Source organism: Rhinolophus sinicus, chromosome 4 (genome assembly GCF_057876585.1).
Source record: "Rhinolophus sinicus isolate RSI-liver-muscle chromosome 4, RSI-T2T, whole genome shotgun sequence".
In the NCBI taxonomy this organism is placed as follows: Eukaryota; Metazoa; Chordata; class Mammalia; order Chiroptera; family Rhinolophidae; genus Rhinolophus; species Rhinolophus sinicus.
Window position 1 is genome coordinate 54153949 of NC_142504.1, and position 24535 is coordinate 54178483.

Here is a 24535-nt window from a genome sequence, read left to right on the forward strand (position 1 = left end):
CTTGGTCTTAGGGTTCCTGGAGCAAATTCCAACATGTGTGTGAGGACTTCCCTATACAAACAAGTAATTCTTATACACCAGCAGGGTGTCCAAAAATTCAATTCAATTCTTACATTGTCTACCCAGAGATAGCATCAGATTCCACAGGTTAATGGTTCAGTCCCAGAAGACTGCAAAGGCCAATCACAAGCCCAAGGTGTTATCTATTTTTACTGACTGACAGGCTAAACACTGGATGTTCCAAGGATGCCCTCCAACTCAGGATGACAATTGCAAGTCCAGGTTGTTGTTGGTACTTCTGACCGACTGGCTATAAGTTAGAGGTTCCGATGACCCCCTCTTTGGGTTTCATTAATTTGCTAGAGCGGCTCATAGAACTCAGGAAACCCATTTACTCACTAGATTACTGATTTGTTACAAGGGATATTAAAGGATATGAATCAACAGCCAGATGAAATTCATAGGGCAAGGTTTTAACAAAGGAGCTTCTGTGCTTGTGCAATTTGGGGCCTGGCATGCTGGTATATGGAAGTGTTCTGGCTTCCCAACCTGGACACTCTCTGAACCCCTTCCCTTTGGGTTTTTATGGAGGCTTCATTACATAGGCATGATTGATTAAATCATTGGCCATTGGTGATTGAGTCAACCTCGGCCCCTCTCCCCTTTCCAGGAAATCAGGGTGTGCGATTGAAAGCTCTAGCCCTCTATTATTCATACAACAAGCTCATCCTTAAGTGCCTTCCAACCTCATTATCATAAACTCAGTTGGGGTGGTAGGGGACTTGTTATGAATAACAAGAAACCCATTTCACCTTTATGGCTCTGAAGCATTTTCAAGAACTCAGGACAGAGACCAAATATTGTAACAAAAGATACTCCCATTACTCTTATTGCTCAGGAAATTCTAGGGTTTGGGGGACTGTGAGCCAGGAGCCATGGGAAAAAAAAACATATATATATATATATGTATATATGTATATGTGTATATATATATATATATATGTATAGATACACACATATATATGTGTGTATATATATATATATATATATATATATATATATATATATGCATTTCTTCTGAATCACAATATTGGACTCTCATTTCAAGGTGATTGGGTTCAAGCCACAAGTTCTGGTTAGCCTCCTGTGAGCAGGGTGAATATCACTTCAATTTTCCAGCCTTTTGTATAGCTGTCTGAATCTGTATGGTGTATACGCCACCTAATAACCAGTCTGGGACCTGGGTGGTGTTGTATCTGTTAGTTCAGTTCTCAAAGTGTGGCTTGTCGAATTCTATATGTGCTTGCACCCAGGAGTTCATGAGCAACTTTACGCGGTCACATTCCCAAGTTCCTCTCAAGATCTCCTCGGTAATTTCCCATTTCCTGGGGAGCCCCTTTGGGCCCTCTGGCCTGCATGTTATCCTCCTGTGCACTTCCACAACTGCGTCTGTCTTTGGGGCCAGGTGGCAGCAGGACAGAGCGAGAAAAAGAGCAACTGGATTTGACACCAACTTTTGGAATCTGCGGTTGCATAGAACTTACAGTTCCCTTTTTCTGAGGATTTTGGCTTTTGCTGGTTCCCATTGCCTCTGCTTGTCAAAGCTGCTGCTACCACTGTCACTACAGCATAACCTGAAAGCTAGGGTAGGGGAATGGATAAAAGAAAGAAAAAAATGAAGTCCATACTCTCTTTGATCTAGAACTAAATGGCTTCTCCTAGAGCTTTCCCTATCTATATCTGTCTTACTCCGTTTGGGCTACTTGAACAAAACTACCATCACTGACTGGGTGGCTAATAAACAATAGACACTTATTGGTGGCACTTCTTCTGGAGACTGAGAAATCGAAGATCAAGGTGCTAGCAGATTCAGTGTGTGGTGAGGGCCCCTTTCTGGTTTATAGATGGCCGACTTTTTGGTGGCAGGGGTAAGGGTGTTCTCAATGGCTTCTTTTATAAGGGTGTCCATCCCATTCATGAGGGCTCCACACTCGTGACCGCTTCCCAAAGACTCCACCTCCAAATGCCATTATATTGGGTTTCAACAAATGAATTTGGGGGTGGAGGGGAGAAACATGCATCATTGTTTTCTATGTGATGAGTTCAAACTAGGGGATACAGCAGTAAAAAATAAAAAAATAAAAAATAAAAAATTGGTAAACTTACCTCTGGTGTATATGGTAGTATTTGAATTCTGTTCTTTCCCAGTACATCTGTTGCTGTTTAGTTTTGAATCCTCAAATAGCTGTTCCATGTATTCTGTCCAGGTTTTATAGCCACATTCAGTGGGAGATAATGTAGAGTATACTTGTTTCTCTATAGTACCTGGAACCCAAATGTTTCAACTTTTAGGCAAAAATTTCTTATGATTTAAAAAAAAAATTTCTAGATCATTTTCCTTGAAGAGAACATAGTTGTTAAGTTGAAGCGATCAAAAAGCTCATGTACTTTACAACTACTTATTCATGCAAATTAGAAATTTCATGAAATTTGTAATAAAAACAAAATGTAGAAGCAAATGTTGCAATTTTGAACATCTATATTAATATATTTGTACTAATACCATACACTATTGCTTTTGAATGCTTTATATATTGAGGTTTCGTTTACTTTTTTAATTAAAATGAAGGATTCCTGATGAAAAGAAAGAAAATCTTCTGACATAGGAATGAATAATTACCTTGTTCTTAAACTGCTTTCCTTAAATATCAGTTTTCTGTGTCAGTCATTTGACAATTATCTATCACTATTCAGCATTCTCTGATAGATGCAACATTCTGGAGTATGAGGGAAAACAGGAGTTTGCAGAAAGATGAGTAAGATATCAGAGCCTGCAGTGGTCAAGGAGACTGAGAACAAAAATCTATTTTCTTATTTCTGAGCAGTACTATATCATTCATCCAATTTTTCACAGCAAATATGACATAAACCTGGAACATCTTGTGCCAGTAAGTGAGGAAGTGCCCACAAAACGATGGGAACATGGTGAAAGTACAAAGGAGCCAATGTCAAAGAATTCTCAATGACTATAATGGGACAATTTGAGTAACAAATAAATATAATTATGAATATAATCCATAGAATACAATAAATATACATGAGTCCATACTAACATAAAAAATAATCGAATGAATAAATAAATAAATAAATAAATAAATAAATAAATAAATATGAAAGAATGGAAAGAGCTCTTCATATTGTAGAATTTCAACTAATAAACATAGAAGGAATGAGAGACATAGAAAATAACCTTTAGGTAAACATCATAGTAATGATTGTTGCAGGTAAGAGCCATTGATAGATGCTAAAATTATGATGAAATAGAGGATATTTGTATAATCTCAAAGTATCTCCCCTTCTTAGTTACAAAGTAAAAATTAATAACTTTACAGTGGGGGAATCTTACTGTCACCAGTTTATTTAAGTGACCAAAATTAGTATCACCAGTAATAAGATCTATCAACATCATGAACCCTTTGATATGACACATAACATCGTGCCCAAAATACATAACTTTAATTAAGGGAAAATAGCTCACCAACTCAAATTGAGAGACATTCTATAAAATAGCTGACCAGTACTCTTCAAAAGTATCAAGGTCATGCAAGATAGAGATTGAGGAACTGCCCCAACTGTAGGATGCAGAAAAGACATGACAGTTACACACAGTGTGGGACCCTAGATTGTATCCTAGTCCAGTGAGAAGGACATTCATGTGATAACTGTCAAAATTCAAACCAAGTCTTTAAATTAGTTACTAATATTATATCAACTTTACTGTTTGGTTCTGATAATTTTACCATGGTTCGGTAAGATGTTCATAGTAAAAGCTGGGTGAGGAGTGTGTGAGAACTTATTACCGTCCCAAGGTCTGTGTGCCTTGAAAAGCCAAAACTCACAACATCAGAGTTTGGTGTAAGGAAAGGTTTATTGACTAAGAAGGCGCCAACTGAGAAGATGGGATCCCCCGTGGTACCTCAAATCCATGGTAAGAAAGTACAGAGTTTAGCCCTCTTTTATGTCAGGGGAGGGGGGAATAGGAGGGACAAGAGGTGATTGACACAGACTCCCGGGTACCAGCAGGGGTCCGAGGACTATTATGAAACTTCTTTGTTCTTAGTCTGTTGACTCTAGTTGAAGTGAGTCCAGTCACGAGGTTCCTGCAAATCTTTGATAAACAGTCTTTATTTTTGTATGTATTTCCCTTATCTCCTGGGAGAGGCACCTTCTGGTAACGGACTGTTTTGTAAAACTCAAGTCGCAAGCAGAATTCCTCTAATGATTAGCATGTCTACATGCAAGAAGCTATTAACCCGAAGGCCATAAGAACAAAGCAGGCTTGAGCAAGATGGAGTCAGGAGGCCAAGTATTTAACTCTGTTATAAACTGTGCTTTGCAACTTTGCTGTATGTCTAAAATTTTTTCAAAATGAAAAGTAAAAGATAAAACACACAAAAAAAATCATTTCAAATACCTCACGTTATATAAATGCAAAGACAAAGAACCTTGCACTTAAAAATAAATTTAAAGTGTAAAGTGGTAGGGGGGACGTCCTCTACAGAACATTCAAAAGAAAATTCCATATTTCATTGTCTTTTTCTTATGTTTCTGTCATTTAAAAACAACGCTTATCAAAAATCAGAGGATTCTCATATGTCATTGTTTTTGTTTTCTCACATTTCAAATTTACTGATTACAATTATTCTCCCTTTGCTGTTTCAGGGACATGAAATACTGAGTAGTATGAAGCCTGAACTATTATTAGTATTTCTGCATTATAGTTGAGATTTTATTTCTGATGACTGAAGACCACTAAGACAGCCACACACTCAATCAAATGTTCAGATCTTCTCCACATAATTTTAGTTGATCCCTTGTCAAGAATTTAAATGAAATATAATTTAAATTCATTTTTCCTTACCAAACAGATTTTTGCTAATTTATAAAATGTAATTAAAATGTTACCAGAATGCAGTTACTCTTGGAAATACTTCTCTACAGATTCTCATTTTTGCAAAATAGATATGTCTCATTTAACTTTTATGAAAAATGGTTAAATTTTCAAAATTGGTTCAGATGTTATCTAATTTCTTGGTTGCACACTGAAGTGTCAATAGTTGTTGTAAGCCCTTCTATATCATCAGCAATGGTTCTCAAGCAGGATATGCATTCAAGTCACCTAGGGAACTTTCTAAAACGCAGACCCCAGAGCTCCAGCCTCAGGGATTCCGCTAGCACAGGTCTAGTATGGATTTGGGGATATTTAGAAGATTCCGCAAGGATTCTATTGTAGAACCATAGAATGTTTAGGAGAGAGGGGAGTGTGGTGATTATGAATGTGGTCTTTATAGTGGAGCAGACCTGGCTTTCATTTGGGCTCTGCTGTTAACTCACTGGGTGACTGGGTAACTACTCAACTTCCCTATGCCTCCGTTTCCTCCTCTGTAATATGGAGGCTTTATGATTTGTACCTCATTGGAATTTTTTTTGAAAAATTTCAATGAGATAATGCATGTAGTGCACTTAAAATGAAGACAATTTTATTGATTAGCTTTTTAAGCTGATTAGGTGTTTTCTGGAAAATGTGATGGGGGAAGGGAAGGTACTTCAGGCAGAAGCAGTAACCAAGCAAAGAAATGGGAGATGTCAGACCCTCAGGTCGTGTGCTATGGCCAGAGCACAGAGTATGGGTGAGACATGGTAAGAGATTCAGGACAGAGGATAAATAAGCCCTCAGGTCCAAGCTACATTTAACACAGCCTCCCAGAAACATGCGTTGTGAGTTACTGGGAACTCAGCTATTCATTCTTCGTTTTCGACCCTGTTAGCCAGAACTCTGGGCCTGAGCCTCCATTAACCTCAAATTCTGGGAGTAATCAAACTATAGATGACCAACAGACAAGCACTGTGCAAAAGTATGCTCCAGGTTACAGGAAATCAGCTACTTTAATATATAGACATGTGTGGGCATCTTGGGGAACAGTGTTTACTGAGATGCAAGTGGATTAACATTTCCCATTCTGAGCCCCATTCCTAACCATCTTGGGTTGTAAAATCTGTTTTAGAGAGCTCTTCCCAGGATAAGATTTACTTTCTAGTCCCAAGGAACTCTATTTTACTTATCCTCAGGTTGTCACTAGAGAGAAGGCAGAACCTAAGTGTGTTGGGACATGCACATGCAGGGGCAGACCCAGGCTAAACAGCATGATCTGTGCTCTGGAGTCCTGTCACAAGGCACGCAGTGACATCAGGCCGTTGAGAATGTCACCTTCATCCAGAAAGTGTTTAGGAATGCAACTGGGGCTTATTTAAATTAGGTGGTTCTCATACAGATAGTGGTGATTTCATGGTATTTGGGCTCAGAGAAGTGTTTTTCTGCAAACTATAGTAGAAGTACGGTTAAATAAGGACTGGATTTTTTCCGAGACTGAGAAACGTGGAAAAGATGCAGCCTTGGATGCCTTGACATGTCATTGTTCTTCACTTGTAACAGTATAACTGGTGTGGAATGTTGACAATAGAGGAGGCTGTGCATGTGTAGCCTGGGGGGGATGTGGGAACTCAAGGTACCGTCCTCTCCAGTTAGCTCTGAACCTAAAACTGCTCTAAAAAACTGAAGTCTTTCAATTACAACAAAGGAAATGCTCTAAATAGAGTCTGAGGCTCCCTTTAGACTGGGCTTCACAGCACTGAGATGCCGCCCCCCCCAGCTCAGTGCCAGCTGTGTGCAGAGTGAGTGCTCAGCCCTGGGGAGGAAGAATCCCAGTCCTTGGTTGACTCTAAGCAAATATTGAGATTAACGAATAAACAAATCCCAAATTCATTCTTGGCAACGAGAGACATTGCCCCAAAGCCTGAAATACATTATACCGTTTCCCCGAAAACAAGTTCTAGCCAGACAATCAGCTCTAATGCATCTTTTGGAGCAAAAATTAATATAAAACCCAGTCGTTATATTATTATATTATATTATATTATATTATATTATATTATATTATATTATATTATATTATATTGTATTATATATTATTATATTATATTATATTTATCATATATTATATTATATAAGACCCGGTCTTATTTTACTATAAGACCGGGTCTTATGTTAATTTTTGCTCCAAAAGACACATTAGAGTTGATTGTCCAGTTAGTTCTTATTGTTGGGGAAACACGGTATCTATCTGCCAGGTATTGAAGAACTCATAGAGAGCCTAGTTAGTCATTAGGACATTGCTGGTAAAGATGAGATTTGAAGACTATTCGAGCTTTCTTGTTTTAATGTTCTAAAACTTTTTGCTTTGAAATAGATTCACAGTGCACTGCAGAGGTGGTACAGAGAAGTCGTGTGGGTCCCTCCCTCAGTCCCCTTAGTGGCTGCATCTTACTTAGTTATAGTGGAGTAGCAAAACAAGGAATCTGGTATTGGTACAATGTGTATGTAGTTCTAGGTCATTGTATTACACCAGCGTGCAGAGTTGTGTCATCATGACCCTAATGAAGATGCAGATCTGTCCCATAACCGCAAAGCTCTCCCTTATGCTACACCTTTGTGGTCACACCCATCACTGCCTCACTCCTAATCCGTAGCAACCATTCATTTGTCTTCCATCTCTGTAATTGTCATGTCAAGAATGTTGTGTGACTTAAAAAAAATAACAGCTTTACTGAGATATTATTTACATACCATAAAGTTATTCTTTAAAGTATACAATCTATTGTTTTTGGCGCATTCACAGAATTATACAACCATCACTACTATCTAATTTCAGAACATTTTCATGACCACTACAAGAAACCCTAGCAGCATTCACTCCTATTTTCTCTCCTCTTGGCCTCTGTTTGTATGTATTTGCCTATTCTGCACATTTCATATAAATATGTGTCCTTTTGTGAGTGGCTTCTTTCACTTAGAATGTTTTCAAGGTTTTTCCATGCTGTAGTATGTATCAGTATTTCATTCCTTTATATGGCAGAATACTATTTCATTGTGTAGATATACTACATTTTACTTAGCTGTTCATCAGTTGGTGGATGTTGGGGTTATAGCCATGTTTTGACTATTACGAATAGTGCTTTTATATAAGTTCATGTACAGCTTTGTGTAGACATATGTTTTTGTATCTCTTAGGTGTATACCCAGGAGTGGAATAGCTGGGTCATATGGTAACTCTTATATTTAACTTTTTGAGGAACTGCCAAATTGTTTTCCAAAGTGGCTGCTCCATTTTACAATCCCATGAACAATGTGTGAGAGTTCCAATTTCTCCACATCCTTGCCAACACTTATTATCTCCCTCCCTCCCTCCGTTCTTCCCTCCCTCCCTCCCTCTCTCTCTTCCTTCCTCCCTTCCTTTCATTCTTCCTTACTGAAGGGACTGTTCTTTCCCCCATTGCATTATTGGGTACCCTGTTGAGAATCAATTCACAGTAAATGTGAGGGCTAATTTCTGTTCCATTGATCTGCATGTCAATCCTTTTGCCAGTACCACACTGTCTTGAACTATAGATTTGTCAGTTTTGAAATGAAGAAATGTGAGTGCTCTGAGATTGTTTTTCTTTTTCGAAATTTTTTTTTCAGATCCCTTGCATTTCCCTATGAATTTTAGAGGTAGCTTGTTAATTTCTGCTAAGAAGTTGGTTGGGATTTTGATAGGAATTGTGTTGAATCTGCAGGTCAATTTGGTCATGTGCCATTTTAGCACTATTAAATCTTTTGATCTGCAAAGATGGTATGTCTTTCAAGTTTTTTAGTCCTCTTTAATTTATTTCAAAAATATTTTATGAAATACAAGAATACAAGTCTTGTATTCTTTTTGGTCAATTTTATACCTGACTATTTTATTCTTTGTGATAATATTATAAATGAAATTGATTTCTTAATTTTACATTTTAAATTACTATTGCATGAAAATAAAACAGATTTTTGTATATTAATCTTGTATCCTTCACTCTTACTGAACTCATTTATTAGTCCCAATAGTATTTTTGGAAGCAGGACGTGGATTCCTTGGGATTTTTCTATCTGTCCAGTCTGGAAGACTTTCATTTCAATTTTTGACTAATTTCCCTGGGTAGAGCCTCCGGTATAATGTTGAATAGAAGTAGCAAGAGCAGACATCCTTGTCTTGTTCATGATCTGTGGCACAAAGCATTCAATCCTTTACAATTAACGTTTACTGTGGTTTTTTCATAGGTGTCTTTTATCAGGATGAGGAAGTTACTTTGAATTTGTTGTTTATTGAATGCTTTTATCATAAAAGGGTGTTGTATTTCTTATCTGTTGAAATGATGTGTTCTTTTATTTTTTTATTGATATGGTTTATTACATTAATTGATTTTAAGATGTCAAACCAAACTTCCATTCCTGGGATAAATTGCATTTAGTCATGGTGTATATTCCTGTTTTTCGTTTGCTAGTATTTTATTGAGGATTTTTGTTTTGTTTTGTTTTCGCACATAAGAGATATTGGCCTATAGTATTCTTGTTATGTCTTGTCTGGTTTTGCTTTCAGGGTAATACTGGTTTCATATAGCAAATTGAAAATTCACAATAATGAGTTTGCCTTATATATGTATGTGTATATTTTTTTTTAAAAAAAAATTAGTTAATAGGAGAAAGAAGAAGAAATATGTTTTATTATATCCCCTATATTTTCATATTTGTTTTTACTGGTGTTATTTTTAATTTTTTTTTAAAAAAATATGGACTTGAAGAACTTCCTTTAATATGTCTTATAAGCCAGGTCTGTTAGCAACAAATTCTCTCAGTTTTGTTTACTTGGGAATGTTTATCTAGATATTTTGAAAGATAATTTTGCTGTATATAAGACTTTTGATTGACATTTTTAACTTTCAAAATTTTTCAAAACTTTCAATACACCATCCACTGCCTACTGGTTCATATGGTTTCTGATGAGAAGTTAGCTGCCAATCTTGTTGGTGTTTCCTTTTTGTTTTAACTAATTTTTCTCTTGATTTCAAGATTTTATTTTTCTTTCTTTTTTTTCTTTTTTGCTTTTAACATTTTGGTTGTGATATGTCTCGGTGTAGATCTGTCTACATGTAACCTACTTGGAGTCATTGAGCTTCTTGGATGTGTAGATTAATGTTTTCATCACATTAGGGAATTCTTTAGCCATTATTTATTTATTTACTTATTTATTTTTCTTCTTCTTCTTTCTTTCTCTCCTCTTCCCTGGTACTCTTATTATGCCTATGTTGGTGTACTTAATGGTATCACATTTTTTCTCTGAGTCTCTTTTTTTTAATTCATTTTCTTTTCTCTCTGCTTTTCAGATTGCATAATTGCTATTAATCTATCTTCAAGTTTACTGATTCTTTCTTCTCCTAGTTCAAATTTACTTTTTAGCCTCTCTAGTGAATATTTCATTTTACTTATTGTACTTTTCGATTCCAAAATTTTTATTTGTTCTTTTAAAAATAATTTATCTCCCTTTATTGATAGTCTCCATTTGGCAAGACATTTGCATCATTCCTTCTTGTAATTCACTAAGTATACTTTTCTTCTTCTTCTCCTCCTCCTCCTTCTTTTTTTTCTTCTTTTCCTTCTCCTTTTCCTCCTTCTCCTTCTCCTTTGTTTTTGTTTTCTGAACATACTCATAAGGTTATTTTGAAGTCTTTATCCATTAGGCCTGACATCTGGATACTCTCACAAGCAGGTTCTGTTGTCTATTCTTTTTCTTGTGTATGATTCACATTTTTAATGTTTCTTTGCATGTCTCATCATTTTTGTTGAAAATTGGACAATTTAGATAATGTACTGTAGCAACCTTGCATAAGGATTCCCCCACCACTCCTCTGCAATGTTTGTGTTTATTTTCTTGTTTATTTGTTTAATGGCTTTTCTGGACAGATTTAGTGAAATATTTCCCTCCCCCCCCAATATTTGACACCTCTAACGTTTCCCTTCAGAGTGTGCAGCCTCAGGCATGTGTAGAGTCACTATGGGGTTACAGTAGTTTTAGCAGAGCTCTCTTTGACTTATCCAAATCTCTTTGTTAAATTGTCTGCCTCTGTTGATATCACATCCAGCTGTTAGGCTCCATTAATTGCCAGGTTATTTCTGTATTGTTTTTAGCAATGCCCTTGAGCATCAATAGCTCCACATTCTTATCCTAAATTAGCTCTCATTTGCAGGGATAGATTTGGAGGCCAATCTTTGTGGTTTCTTCTGACCTCAGGAGGGGTCTGTTTAGCTTTCCTGTTCCCTGGCTTTCTCTGGTAAATAAGCTGGCTTCCAGTTTCCTTTTTTTCTTTTTTCTTTTTTTGCTTTTATGTAGCTACTAGCCTCTTATTAATTGCCTTCCAGTAAATCTCCAGTTATTTATTTATTTATTTTTGAGAGGATCTTTATTCATGAACTTCCCCTTGTCTCCCTGGGGAAAATCGCTGAGGCATTGCTCTGGAGCTATAGGCGGGGACAATGGTGGCTTCTCTCAGAGTAACACTCCTTCTTTATGAGCAGGGCAGTAGATAGGAGTGGCAGCTTCTGGTATTTTAGTTTTGCCTTTCCCAGTATGGAACCTCCGTTCTATGAGCAATCTGGGACAAGAGTAACTGGGATCTCAATATTTTTGGCCTGTGTTACCTAGGGTAGAGCCTTGGTTCTATTAGTTGGAGTTTGGTGTAAGAAGACAGCGCTAAACCTGTAATAGATCTTGCCTGAAATAAAGACTGTGTAATACTGAGCTGGGGATTGGGGGTGGAGATGAGAAATGCTGTTGGCATGCACCTTCTGGAGAGATACTGTAGCCTTAGGCTGGGAGCTGGGTGGATAGGGAGCCCTGTGTTCTTGGATGTACCAACTTGGAGTATAGCTTCTATCCTGCCGTTCTCAGGGGCCACTAAGAGAGGTAGGGGGAGTGGGTTGTGGCTCAAGTACCATAGATTTTTGCTGTTCTTATTGAGATTTAGTAAAAATGTGTTTCTTTGCTGTATACCCTTAGGATAACTTAAAGACTTTAAGTGGTTGTTTTTAATCTTAATTTTCACCAGCTATGGGTCTTTCACTGAGGAATGGGTCCATGGAGCTTCTCATGTCATAATTCTGGAAGTCTCCAAATGCCCCCCAGAGCCGCCTTCCCTCCCATACATACCTCTGGTAAATTTTAAGTGCATTTTGATATGTGAAAGAAGCCAGGAACAAAGGCTGCATATTATATAATTTCATTTATATAAGACATTCCAGGAAAGGTAAAAATATAGAAAAACCAATTCGTGGAGTAGCAAAACAAAGGCTATAACAAGAGACAAAGAAGGACCCAGTAATGTTACTTCTGGGTATTTATCTGAAGAAACCCAAAACACTACTTTGAAGGGACATGTACATCTATGTGTTCATTTCACCATATTCATTGTAGCCAAGGTATGAAAGCAAACTGGATGTTCATCAAAGGATGAATGGATAAAGAAGAGGTGGTATACATATACAATGGAATATTACTCAGCCATAAAAAAGAATGAAATCTTGCCATCTGTGACAACATGGATGGACCTAGAGGATCCTGTTCTGAGTGGAGTAAGTCAGACAGAAAAAGACAAATGTCATATGATTTCACTTATATGTGGAGTCTAAGGAAGAAAACAAACAAAACAGAAACAAACTTGGAGATATAGAGAACAATTTGATCTTTTATCTGGGGGTGGGGGTGGGGGATGAGTGGAAAAGAGAAAGGGATTAAAAAGTACAAATTGGTAGTTACAAAATAATCACAGGGATGTAAAGGATAGCATAAGGAATATAGTCAATAATGTAATAACTATGTATGGTGTCAGATGGGTACTAGATTTATTGGGTTGATCACTTTGAAAGTTATATAAATGTCTAATCACTGTGTTGTACACTTGAAACTAATATAATATTGTATGTCAACTGTAATTGAGAAATAAAACAATTATTAATACAAGAAAATTACCATAGAACATCACAGTAATAATTCCTATATCCACCAGTGAATGCTTGAATTAGTGTGTGAATGTTTAATGAGAAACAGGATATTTGCGACATAGTACATCCTCTCTCCAAATACGTATTAATTTTAATAGGAGGAATAATAACTTTCAGCAGAGAAAATGTGCAGACAAACTTTAACTCTGTAGTCCTAGCAACATCATAATAATTATAATAAATTTATTATAATAATATAATTAATATTATTATATATTTAAGATACAATTAGCTGTAGTCTATGGTTTAATTAATAGTGTTATATCAATATTAGTTTCTTAGTTTTGATAATTATACCTGAGTATGTAACAGGTTAGAATTAGAAGTGAGGTAAAGAGTGCATAGGAACTGTTTGTAACTGTTTTTTCAACTCTTCTGTATGTCTCAAATTATTTTTTAAAAATTTAAATAATTAAAAAAATACAACAAAACAACCTTGAATAAGAGATGTTGCAAGATGCTATATGTATAGTAGATACAAAATGTTTTTTGAGCTGAGAATAGGGAAATGTTGAGAAAATTCTGACAGCATCTGTCTGAATTAAATCTCTGAAGTAAATTTTCAGAAGAGTAGAATTTATAATAGAAAGGATTGTAATGGGGCCAATTGATAAAAGATAAGACAGGCTATTGATAAATTTTATTAACTTATAATAGCAAACAAACAGACAAAGCTTATTTTTGCTTAATAATACATGTAGGTTTTTCTTCCAGTAGAGGACATATCTTGCCAGGACAGATTCAGTGTGAATTTGATGAAACCTTAAGGCAGAATTAGGATAATTTATAAAAGTGTCCAACAAACTTCAGCTTTTTTGAGAAGGTCATTCAACTACTCATGTATTCCACATAGTGAGTAAATGACAGAGTCACCAATACCATGTGACTTGTTATACTATATGATGCTTTGGTCTTTGGACTATTTTTACAAAAAGGAAGCTCAATAGGTTCTGATTTTAAAGTTTGGAAGACTATGGGATAACCAATGGGAAATTAGCTTAATTAATGCAGACAGAAAGAATAATCAAAAGGAAATAATATGGAATTTTTATATAGGGCTAGAAGAAAAAGAAAAGTCCAAGTAAGGGTTGGCACCCAATTCATACTTAGGGGATACTAATAGCAAGTTTCCTAGACATGTGGAATAGAAAAACAGAAACGAAAACTAAAAGATATATGATACCTTACAATACTAAGAATATCCATAATCTTCAAAATAAAGCATTAAATATAACTAGAAAAGCTAGAGATGAGATAGATCGAAGACATTTTGGTGGCATTAAGGTAAGCTTTCTAGGGGCTTTCATGATTTAGAAAAAAATTGGGTGAGAAAATCTGGGTTTCAATCCTGTATCCTTGAATAAGTCTACCTCTGGGAACCTCAGCTTCATGATTTGTCAAATGGCGATAATATCGATCTCCCAAGGTTATCCTGAAATCAAATGAAGTAATGGATATGAAAGGACTTTGGTAAAATATTAGTCATTATATTTTAAAGGAAATGTGTTGCAAAACAAACAACTAGGACTCTTTCAAGTCATTTGCTCAGTTAGAAAGGAGAATAGAATGAATTCTTCATCTGGACAAACCAAGAGATGAGGCATTGCCACTACAGCTGTGCTCTCACTCTGTAATACTTCCTGTTTGTGGAAAGTCTCCCATCTGATATAACTTGACTCAGGGCTTCATTTTTCCCTTATTAATTGGCAGCACACTCACGTGCCACTGCAGAGTCCCCAAAGGAGGTGTTTATTGCTGCAGTTTAGATGGCAGGAGAAAGGACGGAAACGTTTAAAAGGGACACATTCTCTTTAGTGGTCTTCCAGATTGGCAGGTATAATTTCGACTACTTTGGTTCTAAAACAAGATTTCAACCCCAGGGTAGTAAATAATTTTGTAGCAAGATTGGCCAAAGGATTTGCAATGCCTAGAATTGTCATGTACTGGGAAATACAGGTGAAAAACCTAGATTATGGGACATATGATGAAAGTAAAACTGGATGCAGTCAGATTAGAAGCAAAACTCTCCTTTAACTCGTTTTACATTCGAATGGGGTATGTGTGAGTTTATTGCTGCAGAGTATGTAAGAAGTACTACCATTACTAATTGAAGTATTTCATTTCAAGGACTTCCTTCTCTTGTTTTCTCCTTCCCTCCCTTTTATCTCTTTGCTTAGTAGTCACGCACGTGGCTTTTGGAATCAGACAGATAACTGTCTCTGTCACTAGTTATGTGACCTTGGACAAGTCAATTGTCTTTAAACCTTGGCTTCTTTATTTGTAAAATGGTGACTATAATATTGGCAATCGTAGGGTTATTGTGATGATTAAATGAGGTAATCTAAATATTGCTTAGGAAGTACAGTATATGGTACTTAATAAGGCTCCAATAAATATAAGCTACATATTATAATTACTATGACTGTCACTGTTAATTACTATTTGTTGAGTGCCTCCTATGTACCACTCACTGTCGCTGGGTCAATTCACTTATCTTTTAATAATCCCAGCAGTTCTGTAGGTAGGTACCATTATAAACTCTCCTTTATTGGGGAACTTGGAGAATAAACTGGACCTACTATTTGTTTGCTTTGCTCCTGCAGTGTTGGCACACGCCTTTCATGCACACATCACATTAACATGTTCACCTTCACTCTTCTATGCCTCTGTTTTGTTCACCCTTTTCTGATCTTCTTTTATTGCCATGCACTATCTGTCATGTCTTTCATCTTTGTCTACCCTGCCAATCTCCTTTCAACTCCAAACAGGACTCTGAAATTTTATTACTATCTTCATTTTTTTAAATCAAAACTTCTCTATTACAGGTGAAAAATGACTTCCAATTAGTTCATTTTTTTTACCTCATACCTTCTGACTCTTTGCAGCATTGACCTTGGTGAAAAGACTCACCTTTAAAAGCTCTTTAAAAACAAACAAACAAACCAAACTTTGTTCATAGTGTAATCATATCCCTCCTCTGGTTCCTTCTTTTAGAGACACTGTAGAATAGTGAGAGATGTGTAGGCCAGCATCAAATGCATTTAGGGCAGGGTCCTTGCTCTTTCTGTTTCTGTTCTGTTAAATTGAGGGTAAGTTCCTGAACTTCCTTAAAATTGCCAAACCTTCCTAGGCACCGTTGTCTTATTTGTAACATACTCCATCCCTCTGACTAGGAATTGAGGGAAGATATTTGTGTCCCATGTTCATACTCATTAATGGCTCTCAATAATCAGACAGAGAAAATGACACATTTTTAATGGGTGTCAGTCAGCCCTTTTTCCTCACCACTTTCGTACCTGTTCAATGGGCCTGTGTCCCAAGTAGCCGGTGGTGCAGGGACAGAGATCTCTGCTCACCGAGGCTCCTGTGTAACTTCTGTCTGACCAAGAGCAGAGACTAGTACTGAGCTATTGATATGGCTCCATTTCCCAGGGGCACCAGTCAGCCACTTCATTGTAGGTTGATTATATTGGACCCCTTCTGCCCTGGAGGGGGCGTGATTCATCTACCCTGGAATTGACATGTAATCCTGACACAGATGTACCTTCTCTGCACACAATGCTTTTGCCAGCATCAGCATCCATGGACTCCCCTGAAGCATTATCCACTCTGAAGATGTTCTGTACAACACTGTTTCTGATAACCTCATTTCACAACAGAGGTGTGCTGCAGTGGCCTTATGCCTATGGAATTAATTTGTCTGACCGTATGTGTCCTCACCAAGAAGCGGCTTTCCTAATGGGCAGGTTGAAGGATGGTGCTCTGTGTTACAGGATGCAGAGCCCAATATGTGGTGCTTCTCTCCTGTGGTCAAAATATATGGATCTGGAAATCAAGGAGTTAGGAGTGGCTCCTTTTAAAACCAGAACATTAGATAACCCACTCTCAGATGTTTTACTTTTCTCTGCAGAGCTTTAAGCTCCTAAGAAAGAAAGCATCTACCAGCTGGCACCATCATGACTCAGTGAACTGAAGACGAGACTACCACCTGACTGTTCTGGGATTCTCATGCTGCTAAAGCAACAGACAACAACGGTGGTCACAGCTGGCTGGGGAAAGCGATCCTGATTACCACAGAGGACCAGGGTTGGTGCTACACAGCTGGGGCAGGCAGGGCCGTTTTTGAAGCGTAGGGCATTCCCTTGGGAGTGTCTTACTACTTCCCTGTTTAGTAGTAAAAATTAATGGAAAACTACACCAACACAGGATTCAGACACTTCAGGAATGAAGGTTTAGGTTACCTCAGCAGGTAAGAAAAGCACAGTTACCTGCTGAAGTCTCTGCTGAGGGCAGAAGAAATTTAGAATAGATAGTGAAAGGAGGGAGTCGTAAACATCAGTGACAACCTCATGACCAGTTGCACAAATAAAGACTGTAGCAGCTATGTATATTTCACTCTTTGTTTGTTCTGTTTGTATGAATATACATATGTATTTGTATATGTTAACTTTCTTCTATCTAGTCCTTCTTTTTCTTATTTTATAGATGTTTAGAGATTAATTTCCATTTAGTGCGAGGTAAGAGAAAATGCAAATCGACTGACTGAATTTGGGGAGTAGCATTGCATAAGGATGGATACCATGTTTGTTGCAATTTTGTCTCTGAAGAGAGCGTGTCTTCATTTCTCCTAATAGCTGTATTTTGTTAATGGAAACATAGGGTTTTGTTGTTTATGACAGACTGTACGTGGGTGTGGGTTGTGCAGTTTGTGACCAGCGGCTGAGTGTTTCTTACTTGCATATCCATGGTTTTCTATCCTGCTTTGTGGTGTTGGAATGGAATTCTGAACCACACTTCTGCTTTGCGACCTTATTTCCTGTTTGAACCTTACACAGAGGAGGCGCTAGAGGGAGTCAGCAAGGTGGGAGAGGAAGAAAAGACTTCCCTGGTTTTCTGCTCTCTTCCAGGGGGCTCCATTTCCTTTGTGGCTCCCATGATCATCGCCCCAGCAACACTCTTCACCCGACGACAGCACTTCTGCCGTGTGGCAGCAGCTGAATCAAGTCTGAAGTTTTTCTCACACTTGAAGGATTGGCTTCAAACAGGCCTGTCTCAGAGAAACCAGATATAACTGGCCGGCACCTTTTCCTCAGAGGTCTGGCGGTTAGCTCCACAGCTTGGTCCTCTAAGGTTGCAGTTTAATAATTCTCACATTTTCTCCTGTGTCCCCTATCCTAGGAGTGGTGACTGCTTCCTGTGGTTGCTACCTTTGTGATAGGACTTTAGAGTCCTCCTTTTATCTGTGCAGTTGACCACCTAGCTAACAACTTTAGTGGATAATTCTTTTTATTAGATTATCTCTGAAGAGACAAATGGTGTGATTTTTCTCTCCTGACTTGACCCTGAATGGTACTGAAAGTCTCAGAAAAAAGACTATTTAATTGGGAGAAACTTTTGTACAGGGAATAAATAAAATGTACCACAAAGGAAAATATCTCATAAATACTTGAAAATTTCCATCAAGGAGTACCTAAACTGAGCTGTCGGTTTACCTCTTAGTTTGACTGATGAGTAGAATTACTAGCAGTTGCTATAGGAATAACCCCCAAATTACAAGCGAAGTTCTCCCATTTGCATATTTACAAGTTATTTTCAGTCTGCTGCTGAGGGTTTCACACCACTGTTGTGGGCAAGGCTCTAAGCACCTGTGGGCAACACTAACCACTCTGTTCCCCAGTAGTAAATTACATGCAGTTTATTATCAAACCCCAGGTAAGAAATCCCAACTGACACAAACATTTTGCTTACTTTCTAAAAATTTCAGAGTTCAAAATCTATTACGTAAAATTTGTTTTATGCCTGAATGCTCAATGATGCCTAGATCACTAATGTCTGCCAAATACTAAGTGAAGCTAACAACGAAATATAGAAAGTCCGTGTCCCTTTGTATTCCTGTGTTAATAATAATTTTATAACATTAGCTATAGAATTTAGAAAGGTGTGAAGAGTGTTAATAGCAAAGACTGAGATATTTAGGACAAAGTTGTGAGTGTTATTTCTTCAAATCGATAATATAAAATCTCCAAAATATTTTTTCCCAACATGGAGACATCTAAAACATCTACAAATTTTAAAGTAGGAATTTCAACAGATATAATGAAATTATGCATAATTAAAAAGAATCAGAAAGTCTTATACCTCGACATTTAATATCTGTTTTAAGAATTGTAATTTGTATCTATCTATTTCCTCCCCTGGAAGGACTGATCTCAAAAGGCAAAAGGATATCATAGTATTTTTATAACCTAATACAATGTCATTGTGTTGATAGTCTATTATTGCTGAAACAATTTTCTACATAGTAGTTTAAAATAATGCAACTTTGTTATCCTTTAATTCTGGAGATCTGAAGTCTAAAATGGGTCTCACTGGGCAAAAATCAAGGCGTCTGCAGGGTTAGGCTCCTCTTGGAGGCTCCAGGGGAAAATCCATTTCCTTGCGTTTCCAGCTTCTAGAAACTGCCCACAGTGTTTGGCTCATGGCCTGCTTCCATCTGTAAAGCCTGCAGTGGCCATAGGATGTTACTTTCTCATAGGATGTTACTTTGAAACTGCCTCCCTTTTGCTTTTATAAGAACCCTTGTGATAACACTGGGCCCACCCCCATGATTCCGGATAATCTCCACACCTCAAGCTCCTTGGCTTAATCACATTTGGAAAGTCCCTTTTGCTATGTAAATTAACACATTCACAGGTTCTTGGATTAGGATGTCTGTCTTTGAGGAGTTAGTATTCTGCCAAGTGCACTGATCTATGGCAGGGAACAGATATTACTGACTCAATGGACACAGTAAAGTTGCACCTTGTACCCAAAAATAGGGACAAAAAGTTTCCATGTAAATATTATGCAGTGGTTAAGGGTATTGTGCAATGGTAGGCAGTGCTGTGGTGAGCATTATTTTTAAAGAATCATCTTAATAGTTTTAAAATCATTAATCATTAATGATTTATGTTATGTTATACTTAATTACGTAAATGTCTAATTATTTTTAAAGAATGCCCATGGTATATGGGAATGACAAATTTCTTTAGATGATACAATTGTGACTCAATACACATCGATGAACATCTTCATATTTATCTGGACTTACTTGTGCAAGTGTTTCTATAATAAATTCTTTGAAGTATTATTTCTGGTCGAGTGGGTAAACACAACTTAAAAATTTTAGTAAAAACTACCAAAATGCTTCTCAAAGGTGGTGCTAATTTATATTCTAGTCAAAACTGAATGGAGAATGCTTGTTTACCCAAATCATCACCAAGACTAGATATTATCAGTCTTCACGACTCTCACTAATTTCACTGACAAAAAGATGTGCCATTTGCATTTCATAAACACTACCACTAGCACTTTCAGTTCCTACATGAAAAATGAGAATGAGACTTTTTTATGTCTATTTGTCTTAACTATTAAAATCCTTTGCCTGTTTTCCTATTAGATTTAAGAAGTTTCTACTCTTGTATATTATGGATTATGCCCCCCCCCCTTCTATATATAAACAGTAACTTTTTTCCCTGCAGGCTCCGTGTCTTTTAACTTTATGTGTGCTTTTCTTATTGTTTTATTTTGTTTGATTTATTTTTGCCAAACAGAACATTCTAGTTTCTAATCAAATAAGTCAGTTTTTTCCTTTATGGCACCTGAACTTTGTGTCTTGCATAAATGGAAGCGCACTTGCTTAAAGTGATTAAAGTAGTCATATTTGTTTTTCCTTTGGTATTCTTATAGTTTTATTTTTAGTTCTTTATTATTTCAAGAATTTTTGACTATGATGTGATTTTCTTTTTTAACTTTATTTTTTTAACAGGGCGAAAAGCTACAGATCCCAATGCCATTTATTGTAGTCTTCCTTTATCTGCTGGTTTGTTATCTTACCATTTTCACAATAAATTTTCTGTATGTTTTTCTGTATTCTCTATTCTGCTTACTGTTCAGTCTATATATACCTGGGTTAGTTTCTTGCTGTTTTTTAATTATTGTATTTGCATAGTACGTTAGGCCAAATTTTCTTTTTAAAAAATGTTGTTGCTCATTTCATGAATCTACTTTACATAGATTTTAGAAAGACATGTGGGATTTTCTTAACTTATAGATTAATTTGGGGGCAAATTTACACTTTTACAATATTGAATCTTCCCATTCAGAAGCATGGTGTTTCTCTAGGATTTAAGGCTTATTTATGTTCATAGCAAGATTGACAGGTTGACAGTATTTCTAAAAATATGTTTTACACATTTTCTTTATCTTTATTCGTAGTTATCATATGAGTATTTTAATTCTGAATGAAATCTTTAAGGGTTTCACCCTCTAATCTGTGATTGCCAGCATGTAAGATAGCTACTGATTTTATGTTGATATTGTTTCCACCTAGCTTAGTAAACTCATATTTATTTTGATAATTTTCTAAATGTTTCACTGGGCATCAAATTGTTGTTAAAGAACGCTAATTTTGTTTCTTACATTACATGCTTAATTCTGTATGTTTTTTTCTGTTCATAGTATATTTGTTATAACCTACTTTTTATCCCTTTTACTATATCCTGGGAGATTTCTTATGATCTTCTAAATCACTAATTGAATTTTTATCCATATCTATCTTAATATTTACTCATCTATTGATTTATTTTGACCACAGTGTTTTTAATTTCCAAAATATGCTGATTATTTCTCTCCTTCCTTCTTTTCCTGTTCTTCCTTCTCTTCCTCTTGTTTTCTTTCTTCTGAACAGCTCTTTTTATTTATTTATTATTTTAATTTTTTAAATAAATTTTTATTCAATTACAGTTGACGTACAATATTCTATTTGTTCAGGTGTACAAAATAATGATTAGACATTTATATCACTTATGAAGTGATTGCCCCGATAACTCGAATATCCAACACCATAAATCTTTATTACAATATTATTGACTATATTCCTTATGATACAGTTTACAGCCCCATGACTATTTTGTCACTACCAATTTGTACTCCCTTCCCCTTTTTCACCCATCCTCCCACCCCCACCTCCCCATCTGGCATCAATACGTTCTCTGCATCTATGAGTTTGTTTGTTTTGTTTGTTTGTTTTGTTTTTTAGATTCTACATATAAGGGAAATTATAAGGTATTTGTCTTTCTCTATCTAAGTTATTTCACTTAGCATAATACCCTATAGGTCCATCCATGTCGTTGCAGGAGGCAAGATTTCATTCTTTTTTTTATGGCTGAGTAATAATCCATTGTATTGAGTATATGAGTACTTGAGTAAATCCGTATGTACCATTTCTTTATCCGTTCATCTATTGTTGGACATTGAGGTAACTTTCATTATCTTGCCTGGTGTAAATAATGCTGTAATGAACATATGGATGCATATGTCCTTTCGAATTAGTGTTTTGGGTTTCTTCTGATAAATACCCAGCAATGAGATTACTGGGTCCTTTTTTGTCTCTGTTTATAGCCTTTGTTTTAAAGTGTATTTTGTCTGGTATAAGTATTGCTACTCTAGATTTTTGTTTTGTTTTTTTTGTGTTTGTTTCCTTGAAATAGCTTTTCCATCCCTTTACTTTCAGTCTGTGTGTGTCTTTTGATCTGAAGTAAATCTCTTATAGGCAGCATATGTGAGGGTCTTGTTTTCTTTTCCATTCAGCCATCCTGTGTCTTTCACCTGGAGCATTTAATCCATTTACACTTAAAATAAGTGTTGATAGATGTGTAGATATTGTCATTTTATTATTCATATTTTATATGTATATTTTTCTTTTTAAAGAAGTCCGTCTAACATTCCTTGTAATACTAGTTTGGTGGTGATGAACTCCTTTAGCTTTTTCTTGTCTGGGAAGCTCTTTATCTGTCCTTTGATTCTAAATGATAGCTTTTTGGGGTACAGTAATCTTGGTTGTAGGTCCTTTTCATCCAATTGAATATTTTGTGCCTATCCCTATGGCCTGAAAAATTTCTGTTGAGACATCAGCTGACAGTTGTATGAGAGCTCCTTTGTAGGTAACTAACTGCTTTTTTCTTGCTGCTTTTATGATTCTCTCTTTGACTTTAAGCTTTGGCATTTTAATTATGATGTGTCTTGGTGTGGGCCTCTTTGGGTTCATCTTTTTTGGTACTCTGCACTAACTGGGCTTGTATGTCTATTTCCTTCGCCAGGTTAGGGAAGTTTTCTATCATTATTTTTTCACATTCGTTTTCAAGTCCTTGTGCTCTCAATGATGGTTGCTTTGTAGTTTAGTTGTAATTTTGATGTGGTCATAGCAGGAGGCAAGCAGTGTTTACCCACCCCACCATCTTGACTGAAACTGAATGGTGCTTTTTAAAAGAATACGATATATTCTTTAGTCTTGTCAATTATAATGATTATAATCCTTTCAAATGTCTGTTTCAGAAATTCATATTTCTTAGGGATTAGTTCTGTTTTGAACATTTTTAACACTTTGTTGGTTTCTCCTAAATGTTGGTGATTCTTGTTAGTTTTTTAATAGTTTTTTTTTTTTTTTTTGAGGGACTCAGTTGAATGTTTTTGGTAATTAGAGGGCTATTTCATAAGGAAAAATAGGCTTTCTTATTCCTTCAGCAGTTAATTTGGTCGAATCTCAGGAACCTGGGCTCTGGTTCCTGGAGAGAGGAAGAAGCCTCTCTACTTCACGTCTAGAATAGAAGCCCTCTTCCTTTATAAAACTGTTTACTCTTGCTATTTGGAATAGCACTAGCTTAATATTTAATTCAAATGCTGCTATATAGATTAACCAGAGACCAATGTTAAACTTTTAGACACATTATTTTCTCCTAGCAGTTGTAAATTCAGCATAGCATAATAATGAAATTGGAAGCACTGATGTACAATGAAATCTAGGATAAACAGGCTTTAATTTATTTTCTTCCATAATGCCTGTTCTCAAATTGGTATTTTACATCTATTATCTTTTTTCTGAAGCTGTAGAGAGGGATGGAAAAGAGTTGCTAGAACATTCATGACATGTTTGGAGACACTGAATATAGAACTGTGATTCAAGTCTAGGATTCACATAAAGAAATAATTGGAGGTAAAGGTGGAGCCAGACAGTGAAGGTGTTTATATTTTTGTTTAAGGACATTGGACTTTACCCTGTCAGAAATGAAGTATTTTTGATGGGTGTGACCAAGGAAGCATAATAAAAGTGGTTTCATTTGGCAGTGGTCTCCATGTAAGTATGAGGGAACAGGAGATTAAGATACCATTGCGGTAATGTAAGTTGTGGTGCAAAGAAAGTGACATATAGAAGAGTCTGAATGAAATAATTTTAGCCTTTGATGATTTCTTGGATGAAGATCGAGGAAAGCTTGAGAAGGTATCAAAGTTTCAAGCCTGGATTACTGAAAAAGATGTAATAAAACTACATAAGGAAACAGCGGTTGCTATTTATTTCCCGATTTTAGCTGTCATTTACACAGACACAATCATGTTTTATATCTTGAATTCTTTTATATATTTTGTCCATTAGTGCTAAGACTAGCCATTGATTACCTAAGGCTGTGTGATGGAAGCAAGGATGAAAGTGAGTTTTTGAGCTATGTGCTGGTCAGACTTGAGTATTTAGTT

At 36.3% G+C, this 24535-nt stretch overlaps 1 protein-coding gene across 24 annotated transcripts in view; it reads left to right on the forward strand.

The window, feature by feature from the left end:
- Positions 1-24535, forward strand: part of SUGCT (succinyl-CoA:glutarate-CoA transferase) — a 743714-nt gene that overhangs the window by 378835 nt on the left and 340344 nt on the right. Inside the window, exon 13 of one of the 24 annotated variants that reach the window (XM_088797845.1) lies at positions 16878-16955. The exons of 22 other annotated variants lie outside the window; for them this stretch is intronic. In XM_088797845.1, the coding sequence (XP_088653971.1) occupies positions 16878-16940 (63 nt within the window). In that variant the 3' untranslated portion in view covers positions 16941-16955. Of the gene's footprint in view, positions 1-16877; positions 16956-17874; positions 20846-24535 lie in introns of those variants that run through there. One more of the 24 variants, XM_088797847.1, reaches the window with a different exon arrangement.